Consider the following 19,506-nt stretch of genomic DNA (forward strand, 5'->3'; position numbering starts at 1 on the left):
TTCATTGAGGGAGGATCATGTGAACAATTAGTGTTTAGATTATTACTTTAAACATGAGTAATAAACTGTTAGAGCTGACTTCAGCAAAGTGGTCAGCATACTTTAGCAGTGAAGTGTATTTTGTCTATAATCTCTAATTTTAAGCTCAGTATTCCATGAATTTATTACTTTTAATTTTTGTCATTGAAAAACATCATAAAAATGTGTTCCTTTGGGGGAGGAGCCAAGATGGCCGAATAGGAACAGCTCCTGTCTACAGCTCCCAGCCTGAGCGACGCAGAAGACGGGTGATTTCTGCATTTCCATCTGAGGTACCGGGTTCATCTCACTAGGGAGTGCCAGACAGTGGGCGCAGGTCAGTGGGTGCGTGCACCGTGCGCGAGCCGAAGCAGGGCGAGGCATTGCATCACTCGGGAAGCGCAAGGGGTCAGGGAGTTCCCTTTCCTAATCAAAGAAAGGGGTGACGGTCGGCACCTGGAAAATCGGGTCACTCCCACCTGAATACTGCACTTTTCCAAGGGGCTTAAAAAATGGCGCACCACGAGATTATATTCCGCACCTGGCTCGGAGGGTCCTACCCCAGGGAGTCTCGCTGATTGCTAGCACAGCAGTCTGAGATCAAACTGCAAGGCGGCAGCGAGGCTGGGGGGAGGGGCGCCCACCATTGCCCATGCTTGCTTAGGTAAACACGGCAGCCTGGAAGCTCGAACTGGGTGGAGCCCACCACAGCTGAAGGAGGCCTGCGTGCCTCTGTAGGCTCCACCTCTGGGGGCAGGGCACAGACAAACAAAAAGACAGCAGTAACCTCTGCAGACTTAAATGTCCCTGTCTGACAGCTTTGAAGAGAGCAGTGGTTCTCCCAGTACACAGCTGGAGATCTGGGAACGGGCAGACTGCCTCCTCAAGTGGGTCCCTGACCCCTGACCCCCTAGCAGCCTAACTGGGAGGCACCCTCCAGCAGAGGCACACTGACACCTCACACGGCCGGGTACTCCAACAGACCTGCAGCTGAGGGTCCTGTCTGTTAGAAGGAAAACTAACAAACAGAAAAGACATCCACACCAAAAACCCATCTGTACATCACCATCATCAAAGACCAAAAGTAGATAAAACCACAAAGATGGGGAAAAAACAGAACAGAAAAACTGGAAACTCTAAAAATCAGAGCGCCTCTCCTCCTACAAAGGAACGCAGCTCCTCACCAGCAGCGGAACAAAGCTGGACGGAGAATGACTTTGATGAGCTGAGAGAAGAAGTCTTCAGACGATCAAATTACTCTGAGCTATGGGAGGACATTCAAACCAAAGGCAAAGAAGTTGAAAACTTTGAAAAAAATTTAGAAGAATGTATAACTAGAATAACCAATAGAGAGAAGTGCTTAAAGGAGCTGATGGAGCTGAAAACCAAGGATCAAGAACTAGGTGAAGAATGCAGAAGCCTCAGGAGCTGATGCGATCAACTGGAAGAAAGGGTATCAGCAATGGAAGATGAAATGAAGCGAGAAGGAAAGTTTAGAGAAAAAAGAATAAAAAGAAACGAGCAAAGCCTCCAAGAAATATGGGACTATGTGAAAAGACCAAATCTACGTCTGATTGGTGTACCTGAAAGTGATGGGGAGAATGGAACCAAGTTGGAAAACACTCTGCAGGATATTATCCAGGAGAATTTCCCCAATCTAGCAAGGCAGGCCAACGTTCAGATTCAGGAAATACAGAGAACGCCACAAAGATACTCCTCGAGAAGAGCAACTCCAAGACACATAATTGTCAGATTCACCAAAGTTGAAATGAAGGAAAAAATGTTAAGGGCAGCCAGAGAGAAAGGTCGGGTTACCCTCAAAGGGAAGCCCATCAGACTAACAGCGGATCTCTCAGCAGAAACCCTACAAGGCAGAAGAGAGTGGGGGCCAATATTCAGCATTCTTAAAGAAAAGAATTTTCAACCCAGAATTTCATATCCAGCCAAACTAAGCTTCATAAGTGAAGGAGAAATAAAATACTTTACAGACAAGCAAATGCTGAGAGATTTTGTCACCACCAGGCCTGCCCTAAAAGAGCTCCTGAAGGAAGCACTAAACATGGAAAGGAACAACCGGTACCAGCCGCTGCAAAATCATGCCAAAATGTAAAGACCATCGAGACTAGGAAGAAACTGCATCAACTAACGAGCAAAATAACCAGCTAACATCATAATGACAGGATCAAATTCACACATAACACTATTAACTTTAAATGTAAATGGACTAAATGCTCCAATTAAAAGACACAGACTGGCAAATTGGATAAAGAGTCAAGACCCATCAGTGTGCTGTATTCAGGAAACCCATCTCACGTGCAGAGACACACATAGGCTCAAAATAAAAGGATGGAGGAAGATCTACCAAGCAAATGGAAAACAAAAAAAGGCAGGGGTTGCAATCCTAGTCTCTGATAAAACAGACTTTAAACCAACAAAGATCAAAAGAGACAAAGAAGGCCATTACATAATGGTAAAGGGATCAATTCAGCAAGAAGAGCTAACTATCCTAAATATATATGCACCCAATACAGGAGCACCAAGATTCATAAAGCAAGTCCTGAGTGACCTGCAAAGAGACTTAGACTCCCACACATTAATAATGGGAGACTTTAACACCCCACTGTCCACATTAGACAGATCAATGAGACAGAAAGTCAACAAGGATACCCAGGAATTGAACTCGGCTCTGCACCAAGCGGACTTAATAGACATCTACAGAACTCTCCACCCCAAATCAACAGAATATACATTTTTTTCAGCACCACACCACACCTATTCCAAAATTGACCACATAGTTGGAAGTAAAGCTCTCCTCAGCAAATGTAAAAGAACAGAAATTATAACAAACTATCTCTCAGACCACAGTGCAATCAAACTACAACTCAGGATTAAGAATCTCACTCAAAACTGCTCAACTACATGGAAACTGAACAACCTGCTCCTGAATGACTACTGGGTACATAACGAAATGAAGGCAGAAATAAAGATGTTCTTTGAAACCAACGAGAACAAAGACACAGCATACCAGAATCTCTGGGATGCATTCAAAGCAGTGTGTAGAGGGAAATTTATAGCACTAAATGCCCACAAGAGAAAGCAGGAAAGATCCAAAATTGACACCCTAACATCACAATTAAAAGAACTAGAAAAGCAAGAGCAAACACATTCAAAAGCTAGCAGAAGGCAAGAAATAACTAAAATCAGAGCAGAACTGAAGGAAATAGAGACACAAAAAACCCTTCAAAAAATCAGTGAATCCAGGAGCTGGTTTTTTGAAAGGATCAACAAAATTGATAGACCAGTAGCAAGACTAATAAAGAAAAAAAGAAGAATCAAATAGACGCAATAAAAATGATAAAGGGGTTATCACCACCAATCCCACAGAAATACAAACTACCATCAGAGAATACTACAAACACCTCTACGCAAATAAACTAGAAAATCTAGAAGAAATGGATAAATTCCTTGACACATACACTCTCCCAAGACTAAACCAGGAAGAAGTTGAATCTCTGAATAGACCAATATCAGGATCTGAAATTGTGGCAATAATCAATAGCTTACCAACCAAAAAGAGTCCAGGACCAGATGGATTCACAGCCGAATTCTACCAGAGGTACAAGGAGGAACTGGTACCACTCCTTCTGAAACTATTCCAATCAATAGAAAAAGAGGGAATCCCCCCTAACTCATTTTATGAGGCCAGCATCATTCTGATACCAAAGCCGGGCAGAGACACAACCAAAAAAGAGAATTTTAGACCAATATCCTTGATGAACATTGATGCAAAAATCCTCAATAAAATACTGGCAAACTGAATCCAGCAGCACATCAAAAAGCTTATCCACCATGATCAAGTGGGCTTCATCCCTGGGATGCAAGGCTGGTTCAATATACGCAAATCAATAAATGTAATCCAGCATATAAACAGAACCAAAGACAAAAACCACATGATTATCTCAATAGATGCAGAAAAGGCCGTTGACAAAATTCAACAACCCTTTATGCTAAAAACTCTCAATAAATTAGGTATTGATGGGACATATTTCAAAATAATAAGAGTTATCTATGACAAACCCACAGCCAATATCATACTGAATGGGCAAAAACTGGAAGCATTCCCTTTGAAAACTGGCATAAGACAGGGATACCCTCTCTCACCACTCCTATTCAACATAGTGTTGGAAGTTCTGGCCAGGGCAATTAGGCAGGAGAAGGAAATAAAGGGTATTCAATTAGGAAAAGAGGAAGTCAAATTGTCCCTGTTTGCAGACGACATGATTGTATATCTAGAAAACCCCATTGTCTCAGCCCAAAATCTCCTTAAGCTGATAAGCAACTTCAGCAAAGTCTCAGGATACAAAATCAATGTTCAAAAATCACAAGCATTCCTATACACCAACAACAGACAAACAGAGAGCCAAATCATGAGTGAACTCCCATTCACAATTGCTTCAAAGAGAATAAAATACCTAGGAATCCAACTTACAAGGGATGTGAAGGACCTCCTCAAGGAGAACTACAAACCGCTGCTCAAGGAAATAAAAGAGGATACAAACAAATGGAAGAACATTCCATGCTCATGGGTAGGAAGAATCAATATTGTGAAAATGGCCATACTGCCCAAGGTAATTTACAGATTCAATGCCATCCCCATCAAGCTACCAATGCCTTTCTTCACAGAATTGGAAAAAACTACTTTAAAGTTCATATGGAACCAAAAAAGAGCGCACATCACCAAGTCAATCCTAAGCCAAAAGAACAAAGCTGGAGGCATCACACTACCTGACTTCAAACTATACTACAAGGCTACAGTAACCAAAACAGCATGGTACTGGTACCAAAACAGAGATATAGATCAATGGAACAGAACTGAGCCCTCAGAAATAACGCCACATATCTACAACTATCTGATCTTTGACAAACCTGAGAAAAACAAGCAATGGGGAAAAGATTCCCTATTTAATAAATGGTGCTGGGAAAACTGGCTAGCCATATGTAGAAAGCTGAAACTGGATCCCTTCCTTACACCTTATACAAAAATCAATTCAAGATGGATTAAAGACTTAAATGTGAGACCTAAAACCATAAAAACCCTAGAAGAAAACCTAGGCATTACCATTCAGGACATAGGCATGGGCAAGGACTTCATGTCTAAAACACCAAAAGCAATGGCAACAAAAGACAAAATTGACAAATGGGATCTAATTAAACTAAAGAGCTTCTGCACAGCAAAAGAAACTACCATCAGAGTGAACAGGCAACCTACAACATGGGAGAAAATTTTTGCAATCTACTCATCTGACAAACGGCTAATATCCAGAATCTACAATGAACTCAAACAAATTTACAAGAAAAAAAAACCCCATCAAAAAGTGGGTGAAGGACATGAACAGACACTTCTCAAAAGAAGACATTTATGCAGCCAAAAAACACATGAAAAAATGCTCACCATGACTGGCCATCAGAGAAATGCAAATCAAAACCACAATGAGATACCATCTCACACCAGTTAGAATGGCAATCATTGAAAAGTCAGGAAACAACAGGTGCTGGAGAGGATGTGGAGAAATAGGAACAGTTTTACACTGTTGGTGGGACTGTAAACTAGTTCAACCATTGTGGAAGTCAGTGTGGCGATTCCTCAGGGATCTAGAACTAGAAATACCATTTGACCCAGCCATCCCATTACTGGGTATATACCCAAAGGATTATAAATCATGCTGCTATAAAGACACATGCACACGTATGTTTATTGCGGCATTATTCACAATATCAAAGACTTGGAACCAACCCAAATGTCCAACAATGATAGACTGGATTAAGAAAATGTGGCACGTATACACCATGGAATACTATGCAGCCATAAAAAATGATGAGTTCATGTCCTTTGTAGGGACATGGATGAAATTGGATATCATCATTCTCAGTAAACTATCACAAGAACAAAAAACCAAACACCGCATATTCTCACTCATAGGTGGGAATTGAACAATGAGATCACATGGACATAGGAAGGGGAACATCACACTCTGGGGACTGTTGTGGGGTGGGAGGAGGGGGGAGGGATAGCATTGGGAGATATACCTAATGCTAGATGACGAGTTAATGGGTGCAGCACACCAGCATGGCACGTGTATACATATGTAACTAACCTGCACAATGTGCACATGTACCCTAAAACTTTAATAATAATAATAATAAAAAGAAAAACATCATAGAGGTGAACTGAAACCACTACGCTCTTCCAGATGTGTTCTACCTCATGGTAAACATTGGGGATATCATTTTTCCTGACTCTGCAACGAGGGGAGCCTTTTCCTTCATGGCTAAAATTGCACTGTTTGTCATGCTTGGCTTCAGTGTGAAGTTAGGGTGATAAAGCAGGTTCATTTTGCTTGGCTCCTGAGAATGGTGGCTTTTCCCTTTTTTTTTTTTGTTCCCCAAAGAGGTAGAGTTCCCATGATAGAACACATATTGTAATTACCATAGTTTTCTTCAAGATCTGGCCTGTATTCACCTCATCTGTGAATTTCACATCAGACACTGGTCTTGAAGTCTCTGAACTCTGCAAGTCACTTGATGTGTGTCACCGCACTGGGGAGAGATGACACCTGGCCTGTCATCATTAGGGACCACTTGTGGCCCAGGGAGCATTCTTGTCAGACTTAGAGTTATAACTTGGCCACGAAGGAAACGTGACAGGGTTTTCTTCGCCTCCCACTTGGTGCTCACCTTTCATAGGGAGAGTGTGAGACATAATCCTGCTGCTTGGCTTCCCCCACAGAGAACAAGTGGTCATTCCGCCTTTCCTCGCTGCAGCCCTCTTGAGGAGGAGCGGAGAGGCACGGGCTGCTGGTGGAGGGCGAGGGTGCCTTCACTCAGGAGTGCCTCTGAGCTGGTCAGTTTTCACCCTGAGCTTCTATGACAGTGGACACTGCCGAGGGGAGACTCATCTTGGTGACTCTGTGTGAATCTCCTCTGAATTCAGGGAGAGCTTCAGGGCATCTTCTGGGAACACCACCCTGTGTTGGAGAGGCAGTCCAGCCACTCAGAGGGTCAAATCAGTTTTCACAAATAGTTTTTAAACAAAAGTTAAAAAAAGCAAACCAATAGGCTGGGCACAGTGACTCATACCTGTAATCCCCCAGCACTTTGGGAGGCTGAAGCAGGAGGATCACTTGAGCCCAGGAGCTTGAGGCCAGCCTGGGCAACACAGTAAGACTCTGTAGCTACAAAAAATAAAAAAATTAGCTAGGCTTGTGGTACATGCCTGTAGTCTCAGCATCTCAGGAGGCTGAAGCAGGAGGATCGCTTGAATCCAAGAAATTGAGGCTGCAGTGAGCCATGATTGCACTACTGCACTCCAGCCTGGGTGACAGAGCAAGACCCCATCTCAAAAACAAAAACAAAAAAACAAACCAATGAAAGTGTTTACAGTGCATAAAACTCAGAAAACAATCACATTATTCAAAGATAACCAAATATTGGTATATATTCTTTTGATGTATTTTCTATGCCTACACATATTTTCCCCCAAAAGGGTATCATAATGCTTTCGTCACCTAATGACATATGGTACATCGGTTTCCATGTCAATAAAATATTCTTCATGTGATTTTTAGATGGTATGATAGCATTTCACCATCCAAATGATAGTACTATTATTTACTATTAAAAGTGTCCCATTATTGGAGGCCATCCCTTAGAATCTGTGACATCCCCATTATTAACAACTTTGAGGGCTTGTGAACATAACAGCATAGAACCCCAATCTGCAGGCAGTCAGGGGATTGTCCTCCAGGACATTCTTGGACTTAGGAGCAGGATCTCAATTCTCCAAGAAATGACAGTCTTGTGTTATTTTGGTTCCAAACAGGAAAGCTTCACATTTTTTGATTGTGGTGTTCCATAAACCTCTACTGATGTATTTTAGTAATAAAAGTGGGTCTTAAAGAAAACTGATCTGGTAGATGAGTCTCAGTTGGGTATTAAGGGAATAAGGTAGTAGTTGCTAGTCCAGATGCTGTCTGAGGCCAAGGATTGATTTTCTGGTGTCACCTTGCTGGCATGTGGGAACTGCATGCATGATGCGTTTCCACTGCTGCTTTTCTAGGGGACTATGTGTTAAGGTTCTTGGACATTAAAAGCATCCATCATGGTTAGGATTTTATATTTGCCCTCATTTTGATATGCAAAAGCCCTCAAAACATTTAGTAATGCATTTGTTATTTAACCCCTTTTATATCCTAGTTGAGCAGGAAACCTCCTTGCAGAGTCATTTTCACCAAGAAATTTCTTGACTAACTGTAGTTCAAATTGAAGCAAATTCGAAAAATTCAGTGTCTCTTCCACCCATCTTTCTCCTTCCATCAAACCCCTTAATAGCTTTGACTCTGAAATTATTGTGTAATGTTAACAGAAGTTATATAATACAGGAAGCATCAGATAATTGAAGTAGCATCTGTTTAAGATTCAATAGATGTTTCTTTAATCAGGTACTCCGGGAGAAGTTAGGAACTGGCCCAGTAGCCATTGGCTGATGTAGGAAAAAAATCACCACACTTCAGAAGTTAGCTCAGGATAAATCTCTTTGTGGATAAGTGATTAGGTGTTGCCTCCAGTGTATATTTATTTTACCATCCTTTTCTTTCTTTCACTTTATCTTTGATTGATTATTAACACTAAGGATAGCCCCTTCTGTTTTTCTTAGTGTTGATTAGGTTTCTCTGCAAATTTATTGAAATAATTGAACCCAAGAAGTTTTATTCTGACTCTCTAAGTTGGTTTGAAGACCATTCTGGCTTTCCAGTAGTTTTGATCTCTTTCCTTCCCTAACTTAATTCTTCTGTTTTGCTTATTTTCTATGGAATCAGTTTTTTTTTTTTTTTTAAACTGGAAAAACTCTTCTGTGATGGCATTCTAAGTTGTTTATACCATCCTGACAAGTTGTAGACCTTGGAGATTGTTCTAAGAGTTCTAAGATTGCAAAATCAAATGCTTGTGAAGACCTGCCAGTAAAGCAGAGAGGGGTGGTCACTGGGGAGGTGGAGTCTTAATGTCCCATAAGGGACACAGCCACTGTGAAGGGGTCACAGCTGCTTGGCTTCAGCCAGTTGTGACCATTGGGGTGGGGGCTCAGTGTTGCCAAACGATCTGATTTCTCAAGGGAAGCTGGAAATAGGGGTGTGTGTGTGTGTGTGTGTGTGTGTGTGTGTTTGTGTGTTATGTGTTTGAAATCTCTTGATTTTTATATGTTGTCTTAAATGTTTTTTAAAAAGTAGGGATCAAACAAAACATGTCTGGGGCCCAGATTAGGTCCACAGATGGCCGATTTGTAGCTTTTGCTCTAAGGGACAAGTTTTGCTTTTTCAGAAAATAATTAAGCAGAGTATGTGGATGCTGATTCGCCCTAACAAGTTGAGATATTCCTATTTTAATCACCTTGAATAAGGAACTACCATGTACTTGACTGTAATGTTTCGATGAATCTGTTGTAGCACATAACTCTCTTTAATCGCATGCCATAACTCTGTCCTGCTATTTTATAGTATATTGGGTGCAGAACAGAATTTTTTCAGGAGAAAGTGGAGTTTTTCTTAGGCTAATAGATGTCTAGCCAACTGTCTAATTTTTATGTATGACTTTCATATTTCTAAATAGCAGTGTTCTGAATTGAACCAAAAGAATCTATTAACATAATAGCTATAGGTTTCCAGAATCCTTGAATGTATTAGCAATTTAAAGTTGAAAAATAATTGAGTCAATCTTGATTCCTCTTAGTTATCAGATGGTTTATTCATATAATTTCTTTTCCTTTCTTTAAAGATTTGAACATGGAATTCAATCCTTCAGATCATCCTCGGGCCAGCACAATATTCCTCAGTAAATCTCAGACAGACGGTAGGTCCTTAATTTATGTTTCTTTTTGTAAAAAAGGCTCATGTTGGTACTTCGCCTAGTGTTGATTTCCCACAAGATTTAATTTTCAATATGAAATAGAGTCCCTTTAGTGACCCACACATATACTGTTTAATGGTAGTTCTCGGGATTTTTTTCTTTTGCAGTGTTATGTTTTTAGAATTTCCTATTTGAAGCATCTATCCTCATTTTGTCAATCAGCTATATTATTTCTACATACATTGTGTCATGGGAGTTTCTGCCCTAAGAGTCAGAAATTTTCCTTTTAGAATTGATATTTGCATAATTTCTCGTAAGATCAGAAGTATTTGTTAATTTAGACAGTATGTCAAAGAAAGCAAAATATAATCCTTAAATAAAAGTACCACCAACTAGCTCTGTTGTGTCAGTTGAGAGCTGAATTGAACCCATACTGTAGGTGCAGATGTTTTCTTTCTTTTTTTTTTCCACCTCTATAATAATAACAACCATATCTAAGTTTATTCTTGTAGATCGTACCATCTTTATGGTTCATCCCAGGTATGTGTGGGATTTCTTCTAGGAGTTTTCTCTCTTTTCAGCCCCTTCCCTGGGCATTGGCTGCAAAGGAGAGAGAAGATAAAACTTATACAATGTGGCAAACACACATCTTCATTGGATTCCTATAGAAAAATGTGGCAGGAGAAACTCGTTAAATGATGATATCATGACCAGGGTATTACTTTAGGATGCTGGAGTCCTACATGATTCTATCCCTAACTTTTTGGGCAATTGCTAAGCTTTAATTCAGAGAAGATCCTAAATGGACTAGAAAATAACCAAACATGTTTAAGATAGTAAGTTCATAAATGAGAATTGATAACACTTCAGTAACGATTAGGTAACAATTTTGGCAAGGTATAGTGCTGATTTAATGTTATTGGGAATCTTTAGTTAGGCAAGCCACTGACTGGATTTGAAAGTTTGATGTGTTTATGAAAAGTAAACGTTTCCAAGAATAAATTAGTATAGGCATCTAGTATTTAGGTTGGTGCAAAAGTAATTTCAGTTTTTGCCATTAAAAGTAATGGCAAAACTGAAGTAAGTTTTTGGTGTGCTGGATACAAAAGAAACATTTTTTTCGTCTGGTGAAGCAGGAAGCCATTGGGAGGGGTGGGATAATACAAAGGAAGGAGAGTGGTAGTGAAGATGGGTGTTTGGAACCATGAAAAAAGAGGGTCAAAACCAAGTTTTGCAGACACTGATAGTACTATAAAAACAAGAAACATAGTACTATAAAAACAAGAAACAAAGCTGGCTTACTTTCGGGTTTCATTCTTGCTTCTTGTGAACTCAGAGTGCAGACCAACTTCATTCAGAAGATGTGCTAACAAGATTCCCATGAAATTGCATTAGAGCCTCTAAGTGGATTTCCCATACCTTGGTTGTCCTGGTAGAAGGAAACTTGACCTAAGTCAGGGTTGTTCCAGACTTAGCTTAGGGAACTGTATCTTCCCTCGTCACCTTTGCACTAGATATCATTCCCTTTCCTCTTCTGGAACATCAGGGCATCAATTACTCTGACCCCTCTGTTTATTGCTTCAGTTTCTCTTTAAATGCTTGATCTTTCTACTCAACATGTAAACATAAATGAGTCTCATAGAAAAAGGGAAAGTAACCAATACCTCTCTTCAGGTGAAAGCTTCTGTGCCATTTCTACCTCTCTCCCTGTCCACTCTCCCATTGGGATCTTCCTCCTATCCCTGCCATTCTGTGGAGCATAGCAGTAGAGTGACCTAAGGACATTTTCCCTTCTTGGGCTATTGCCCGTGTATGTGGCACTTGCTGTCACCAAGAATTCCGTGCTTTTTAAAAACTTTTTGGCCTTCTGTTTTCAGATGGGCAATTCGCTGAAATTAAGTGCCTCTAATGAGCAATTGCTTTATAAATAATTAGAAAAAATCAATTTTAAAAATAGGTAGATTTGGGCTGGGCACGGTGGCTCACGCCTGTAATCCCAGCACTTTGGGAGGCCAAGGCGGGTGGATCACGAGGTCAGGAGATCGAGACCATCCTAGCTAACACGGTGAAACCCCGTCTCTACTAAAAATACAAAAAATTAGCTGGGCGTGGTGGCGGGCACCTGTATTCCCAGCTACTCAGGAGGCTGAGGCAGGAGAATGGCGTGAACCCAGGAGGTGGAGCTTGCAGTGAGCTGAGATTGTGCCACTGCACTCCGGCCTGGGCGACAGAGCGAGACTCCGTCTCAAAAAAACAAAACAAAAAAAAACAAAAAAAAACCACGTAGATTTGGTAACTTTAATGAATTAATTCTTTAGTGACATGATAATCAGAGAATTGGCTACTTGGTGAATTGGCTTTTGGCAAATTGGTCCTAAGAAATCCTGCCCTTCTGAAAGCTGCTTCTCAGACATCTTCATAAACTTCTATTTGTCCCTCTAATGTAGTATTTCCCAGGGTCTCTCGTTTACCCTCTTATCTTTTTGGTTTGCACACAGTTCCTCATGGCATTTATGTCAACTGTCATGTCTAACCATATTTTTCTTTGTACTGTTCAAAACCCATGTATTCAACTGCCTGCTGGACATCTTTACAATGAAGGCTGTAGGTTCCCCTGACTCAGTATGTCCTGGACAGAACTTAAGAATTCCAGTTAACTTTCTGCATTTTCTACCCTGCCCAGGTCCCTAAGCCAAGGAGGGCTTTGGATTTTCCTAGACTCTCCTCTTCTCACAGGTGGGCAGCAGTGCTGGAGATACATTTCTTCCCAGCTCCAGGATCAGTGACATCATATTGGTGGCTTGAAATAGCCATAATCAGAGTATTTACACCATGGAAATTGGCAAATGCTGCAAATCAGAGCATTTTTTAAACAGATGACTGTTAAACATTTACTAGTACACCATTGCATCCAGGCATTCCAAGGTATACTCAGTTTCACCTCTTACCCAGCCTTGAACCTGACCACTATTTCCTATTGCAGTTGCTGCCACCTTAGTTCAGACTCACAGTTCCCCACTTGTGTTACTGCAGCAGCCTCTAGACTGGGCTCCCTGCCCTTGACCTTATCCCTCTCTAGTCCCTGGTCTGTGCTGCCGCTAGCTGACAGGACTTCCCGTGAATCAGATATGATTGTGCCACTGGCTTCCTTAACCTTTCTCAAGGGCTCCCCAGTTGCTTTAGAGTTAAATTTCAAACATCTTAGCATGGAATATGAGGCCCATCGTGATCCAGCCTCTGCCTTCCTTCCCAGCCAACTTCCTCTCTTCTTTGTGTACTTCTGTGCTTCCGCCATACATACTGAATCACTTGCTTCCTCAAGTCTGCCACTTGCCTCACACCTGGATTTCTCCTTCCCTTTTTCACACAGCTGATTTCTTCTGTCCTCCAGGCTCCTCCTGCTGTCACTTCCTCCTTGAGGGTTTCTTTGATCCCTCAGCCTGGGTTGAGTGGGGCTTTGGTGAGCTCCCATAGGAGTAGCCTGTGGATCTTTCTTCATCATCAGAACCATACTGTGGAATTTAAAACGACCTTTTTGTCTTTGCCACCCGCTAGCCCCTAGAGGAAAAGGATCATGTGATATTGGATGTCAGTATTCCTTGTGCCAACCTGACTGGTTGAAAGAAGGAAGGTGACAAAACCAGGAAACATTCTTGATTTGATTGTGATAATTCGTCACTTGGATAAACTTACATTTCCATTACAAGACCACAACTGTGGGTCTTCTACCCTATTTTTTTTCTAAGTGGAAGAAATGTAGTCTGAGACAGTAAGGCATACTTCTGTTAGAGTCTTTTCTTTTGAATCTGGTGATTTCTCCTCTTTCCTTCATTCACGTTAATATACTTCGACAGTAGTTTAGATTCGATTTGTGGATAGGAAGCCATGATTGGGATGAGGACAGTCATGTTAGGGCAGCTGCTGCTTGGACCACAGACATGCAGCTCCTGGGTCTTGACAGCTCTGTGTTTCTGCAGACCCCACATTCTCTTTCCCCTCAGCACTTCATGATGTGGGAAACAAGTTGTCGGCCATGCATCCCACCTCCCAGCTGTTCACTAGACTGATTTAGATGGCACTTGCATGATGTCATCAGAGTTTTCGTGATTGCTGAATTCCTTTTCCTTCTGGATATCCAAGAGATTTAGGCTGGACGTGGAACTTTTTTCTTGTTCCAAGCAAGAGACTAGGAACTCCAACAAAACTGGTTAAGTAGCCTGCTCATCAGACCCCTCCAGAGGCTGAAGGTAAGGGTATTTTATCCAAAGCCAGAGTGACTGTTTTCTTTCTTCACACACAGAGGATGGCATTGCAGACTTTGTACAGGAGCCACTCAGCAAAGAAGGGACCAAGAGTTCCTCATGGGGGTAGAGAAGTTTGCCAGGCCAGAGAGAAGTTAGGTTGCGAGACCTGCCATGGTTTTTCATGCTACTATCATTACTTGTGAGGAAGAATTGTAGTTCCTCATGTCCTTTCCTTTTCTGTACTTACTTTAGTTCATCATTTTCAAAGATGTGAGAGCTTAATATTCTTAAATAATATGAGAAAGCAGCCAAGCCACATCTTTTTCCTTTTAATTAGTGTGATTTTTAGAGATTTATTGTCTTAACAAAGAATTTGGAGAAAAAAACCCTAAGTTTGCGAAATCTGTGTTTCTCAGGAGTCCCTTGAAATAATTAAAGGAATAAAAACTATCCATCCCTTGAGTGGCTTGAGCCAAAGTAGAAACATTAAAATTCAGAAATAAAAATATGATTCTTAGTTTTTGTTGCACAACCTTTTAGAAATACTGAAATTGAAAAAATATTCTGTGGCTGTCCTCATTGGGGTCGTGTTTTGGTTACCGGGCAGTGTTGAACTTTTGCGTGGTGAAACAACCGCCCTTTTTGTCCTCCTCTTATCTAGCATTTAGGAGCAACTTTCCACTGCCCTGTCGGGATTGCTTTCCTCCGAGCGCTGCCATGGCCTTGCTGTCCTCACCTCACTTGCATTCCCAGCTGTCTTTAGCTCGTTCGTGTGTGCAGGTGTGCAGGTGCTGGGGTGCCCCTTTCTCCAGCTGCCCTCAGTTGCTCGGTGTGTCTCCTTCAGGGCATGTCAAGTGCCATAGGGAAGACCTAAGCTTACACCAGTGATTTTCATGCTTTGTTCCTTTGCTTACATACTATGGAAAACAATTTTGAAAAACTGAAGTCCCTCAAGCATTTTTACGTTGACCTTAAAATTTTTTTACCCTATCAAAGCACATAATTTCTGATGGATTATAAACATTGATATTTTAAAATAAACTGGCCTTCTTTAACAAATATTTCAGATGAAATTTTAATACCATAGTGATTTGATACCCACCATCAGTCCTTTAAAAATGTATGAACATGCTCCTAACAGTTGGAAATTTCATATCACTCCTTTATCATCTTGAACTTGTATTTCCATTCTATTTTCTCCATAAAATGTTATACTAGTATAATGTATTTTGATTTTGAAAAGTCATTTATCACACTATCATATTCTTTTCTATAAAAATATGACCTAGGCCAGGCACGGTGGCTCACGCCTGTAATCCCAGCACTTTGGGAGGCTGAGGCAAGCGGATCACGAGGTCAGGAGATCGAGACCATCCTGGCTAACAGTGAAACCCTGTCTCTACCAAAAATACAAAAAACTAACTGGGCGTGGTGGCAGGTGCCTGTAGTCTTACATTTTACCGGATAATTATTAAACAAAAAAATGAAATATTTTTTGGAAAAACATTTCTTGGTGAGATGCCTCTATGGTTTGATATTACTTATTACTGAAATGAGGCAGTATTCATCATCAAAGCCTTTGTTTTTTGTTTTGTTTTGTTTTTGAGACGGAGTCTCGCTCTGTCCCTGAGGCTGGAGTGCGGTGGCACTATCTTGGCTCACTGCAAGCTCTGCCTCCTGGGTTCATACCATTCTCCTGCCTCAGCCTCCCGAGTAGCTGGGACTACAGGCGCCCACCACCACGCCCAGCTAATTTTTTGTATTTTTAGTAGAGATGGGGTTTCACCATGTCAGCCAGGATGGTCTCGATCTCCTGACCTCGTGAGCCACTGCACCCGGCCAAGCCTTTGTTTTTATAGATGTAAGTGCTGAGGAACTTTGTTCATCTGTATAAATAGATGGAAATAGAAAGATTTTTATTATAGTCATATCATGGAATTCTTTCTACTCTGTCTAGTTTATATGTCGAAAAATCTCCAAGGGATTTGTCAGCCAAAATAATTCCTAATAATCAGCTACAGTTCAGTTTTGTTCCCCTTCTATTTTATTGACAGTAGAGAATTGGAATCTATTTGATTTGCAAAAGAATTACTCAGAGGAGTCCCTCATTTTTACAGTTTCTGGGAAGTACATCAAAAAAGGTTTACCAAATGTAACACATGACTTTTAATTATATCTACTACTCTTTACATTTGGTGGCACCTAGTTTAACCTGATATCCTTGGGAGCTTTGGGAGAATAAATCTAGGCCTAATCTCAGAACACCTTCCCTGACTGCTGCCCCACTGCATTCTGCATGTCCGTCTGTCGCCGCAGAGGTCTTCAGCGTATTGTGATTTATTCCAAGTCTTCATGTTTATACATCTCTGCCATTCACAGTGCCAGGCCCATAGAAAGAACTCAAATATATGTTGAATGGAGGAACCCTCACCTGCTCTTTTCCTCTGAACTAATGTTTTCAGCTTCTCTTTTGATTTAAATATATTTTCCTCAGAATGCTACAGGTTCTTCATATGACTTTATTGGCAAAGCCAGGCATCATAGTCAATCCAGTCAGTCAAATCAGTCTTACATTATTTTTAATTACGTATTTCTTTATTTGTATTTTTGCCTATCACACCTGTTTCTTAGAATCAGTCTTACCTTCTGTGAGAAAAAGTCTGATTTTATTTTTGCAATTCACATAACATGTTAATGTGCATGCCCGTGGCTGCCTTTATGCTTCTGATCATAAATGGCCAGACAGGCACAGGGGAGTGCACACCTGGCCAGCAGTCTGCGGTCCACTGCACCTTCCCACCCTTCCCTGTGTCCTCCTGCACTGCTGCCCTCGCTGCTCCCCAAGCTTTGCTTGGGGGTCTAACGCCTGAAGAGGCAGGTCCTGTTGGAAACCATCCTCACTGTGATATCTGTAAACTCAGAGCCAGAAGTCTTTCCAGCACCCCTCCAGGGAAAGTCCATAGGACAAAGAAGCCTCCAGGTTGTGCCACAGGAGTCTGGCAGGAGATGAAAGACACATGAACCTGGATTGAAGGTGGTTACCACAACCCCAGTGGCTGCTTGTCTTTCCATCTGGTGCCCCTGGAGGTTTTCACACCAGGTCAGTGCAGGCCTCAGCTCGGGTGTGCCTGCCTTTCTTTGTGAAGTTGTGAGGGAGGAAGGTGGTTCCTGCATCACACCTCAGCCCATTTGAAGGTCTCTTTGAATACTTGGTTTGAGGACCTTTGCTCTAGTCTATCCCCAAGTTACTTGTGACAGACCATTTCAATAAAAGAATTGCAAAAACTACTACCTCACCTGTCTTTCCCTCTAGTTTGGGGTGTGTGGAGGAGGGTGGGTACTCAAAAGCCATGAGTAGTTGAGTGTGCAGACAGGTCCATTTGTGCATGCTGGGCTGCCCATGCCCTTGCCAACCTGTGGCCACCCCAGCGGCAGGGAACCAGCCTCTGGCCTCCAGTTAGGCAAGGCTCTAGGACCCAGCTCTGCGTTAGGCCTTTGTCTTCCATTAGTGGGATTTATAGTCACATAATCTCTTGGGTCATAACTTCCTATAAATTGACAATGGACACACCTGTCTCCTTAGAAGATTGCTCTCCTGAAGCAGTAGGGTGAGTCCCAGGCACACAGCGAGCCCTCAGCAATGTCTGCTCATTGACTTGTGATGTAACAGGTACTTTGGGATCCTCACTGGGGATCTCTTGAGCCAGCCTCTTCCAGGACCCCTGGCAAGAGGAGCCACCCCGTCCTGCCAGTGTAAGCATGCGTTCCAGAGATGTTTTCTACCGCCTAGTAGACAGCCAGTCTGGAAATCGTACATGCTCCTTGGGGTTGGCATGTCCAAATCAGAAGTCAGCGTCTTTCCTCTCCTGCCACCTTCCTCTCCCTTGTCACCTTATTTTTTATTTATTTATTTATTTTTTTGAGACGCTCTGTCGCCCAGGCTGGAGTGCAGTGGCACGATCTCGGCTCACTGCATGCTCTGCCTCCTGGGTTCACACCATTCTCCTGCCTCAGCCTCCCGAGTAGCTGGGACTACAGGCGCCTGCCCCCACACCTGGCTAATTTTTTGTATTTTTAGTAGAGATGGGGTTTCACCATGTTAGCCAGGATGGTCTCGATCTCCTGACCTCGTGATCCACCCGCCTTGGCCCTCCAAAGTGCTGGGATTACAGGTGTGAGCGACCACGCCCGGCCTCATAACCTAGTTTTTAAGAATAAACCCATTGCTTGTCTGGGTCTTAATGGGCACCCCCAGAGTCCTGTAGTCAGTGTCTAAGCTGCACCTATATGCCCGGAATTTCTCCCATCCTCCCCTTCCTGCCTGGACTCTCGTTTCCTCCTTCCTCACCTAGTCTTTTCCCACCTGGGAAAGTGGCGAGGCCCTTTCCCAGCCTCCTGCCTCCATCATGTCCTCTCTCAAACCTTTCTTCCACCTGTCTGCAAGTGGAGCTTCTCTTAGGCCCCTCCCTGCCTGACTGTCTGTCTCCTCACCACTGGAACAGTGAGACACCAGCACACACACACAGCCCTTTTCACCCTTCTTGTGGGTCCCCTCCCCTCCAGGCCTGAGAGGCCATCACCTGTGGCATGCTCTGCCCGCAGCACCTGCCCTCTGTCCGTGCTGGCCCAATGGCTGCCTCATAGGTGATGCTTCCCTGTTTCTCTTCATTCCATTGATTATGATAGACACCTTTCCTTGGCTGGAACACCTCTGAAATCAGCACAGTCAGTGACTTGCCAAAATTTAATTGGCAGCATTTTTTTTCTTTCTTAGTGACACATAGAGTAATGGTTTATCAGAAAATCAGTGGCATTACGTTCAGTGCAGTTTGCATATTCCTCTGTGTGGAGGTGATTATTTTTGTGGTATAGAAATAAATAGCTTTCTGTTTATCTGCTGGATTGCATCTTGCTCATGGATAGGAACTGTGCCTTTCACATTCCGCAGTCTCTGCAGTGGCTAGCACATAGAAGAAACTCACAAGCATAGGGGAATGAAGGAATGAAGGCAGGGCATCATGACCCACCCTGGGCAGACTTGCCGTGGCACGGTGGCAGTCTTCCCTGAGTAGTGGCTTTCTGTTTTGTGTTGCAGCTTTACCTTCTCCTACCTTCCCTAGCTTTGTTAGAAAACGACACATCCATTATTTAGGGACAGGAGGATGTAGGTTTTTTTAGGCTCAGGTGGTATATTTGGGCTTTCCTATTCCGGGTCAGAACTCAGCATGACCGTGCCACCCTCAGGCCAGCTCTCCCCTCTCCCCTCTGCAGTCTTCTTTTGAGGTGCATGGGGGAGGGGAGGGCAGGTGTCAGGTTTCTTGGCCAGGCCTCGCCCTGTAAGTCA

At 42.5% G+C, this 19,506-nt stretch overlaps 1 protein-coding gene across 14 annotated transcripts in view; it reads left to right on the top strand.

Moving 5' to 3' along the window:
* The window catches only part of CCNY (cyclin Y), a 330,334-nt gene that overhangs the window by 226,639 nt on the left and 84,189 nt on the right, over positions 1 to 19,506 (top strand). For 8 of the 14 annotated variants that reach the window (XM_055092655.1, XM_055092654.1, XM_055092650.1 and 5 more), the window contains one exon: positions 9,847 to 9,921. In XM_055092655.1, the coding sequence (XP_054948630.1) occupies positions 9,847 to 9,921 (75 nt within the window). The other 6 variants (XM_063607337.1, XM_063607338.1, XM_063607339.1 and 3 more) reach the window with 2 other exon arrangements.

Source organism: Pan paniscus, chromosome 8 (assembly GCF_029289425.2).
Source record: "Pan paniscus chromosome 8, NHGRI_mPanPan1-v2.0_pri, whole genome shotgun sequence".
Classification (NCBI taxonomy): Eukaryota; Metazoa; Chordata; class Mammalia; order Primates; family Hominidae; genus Pan; species Pan paniscus.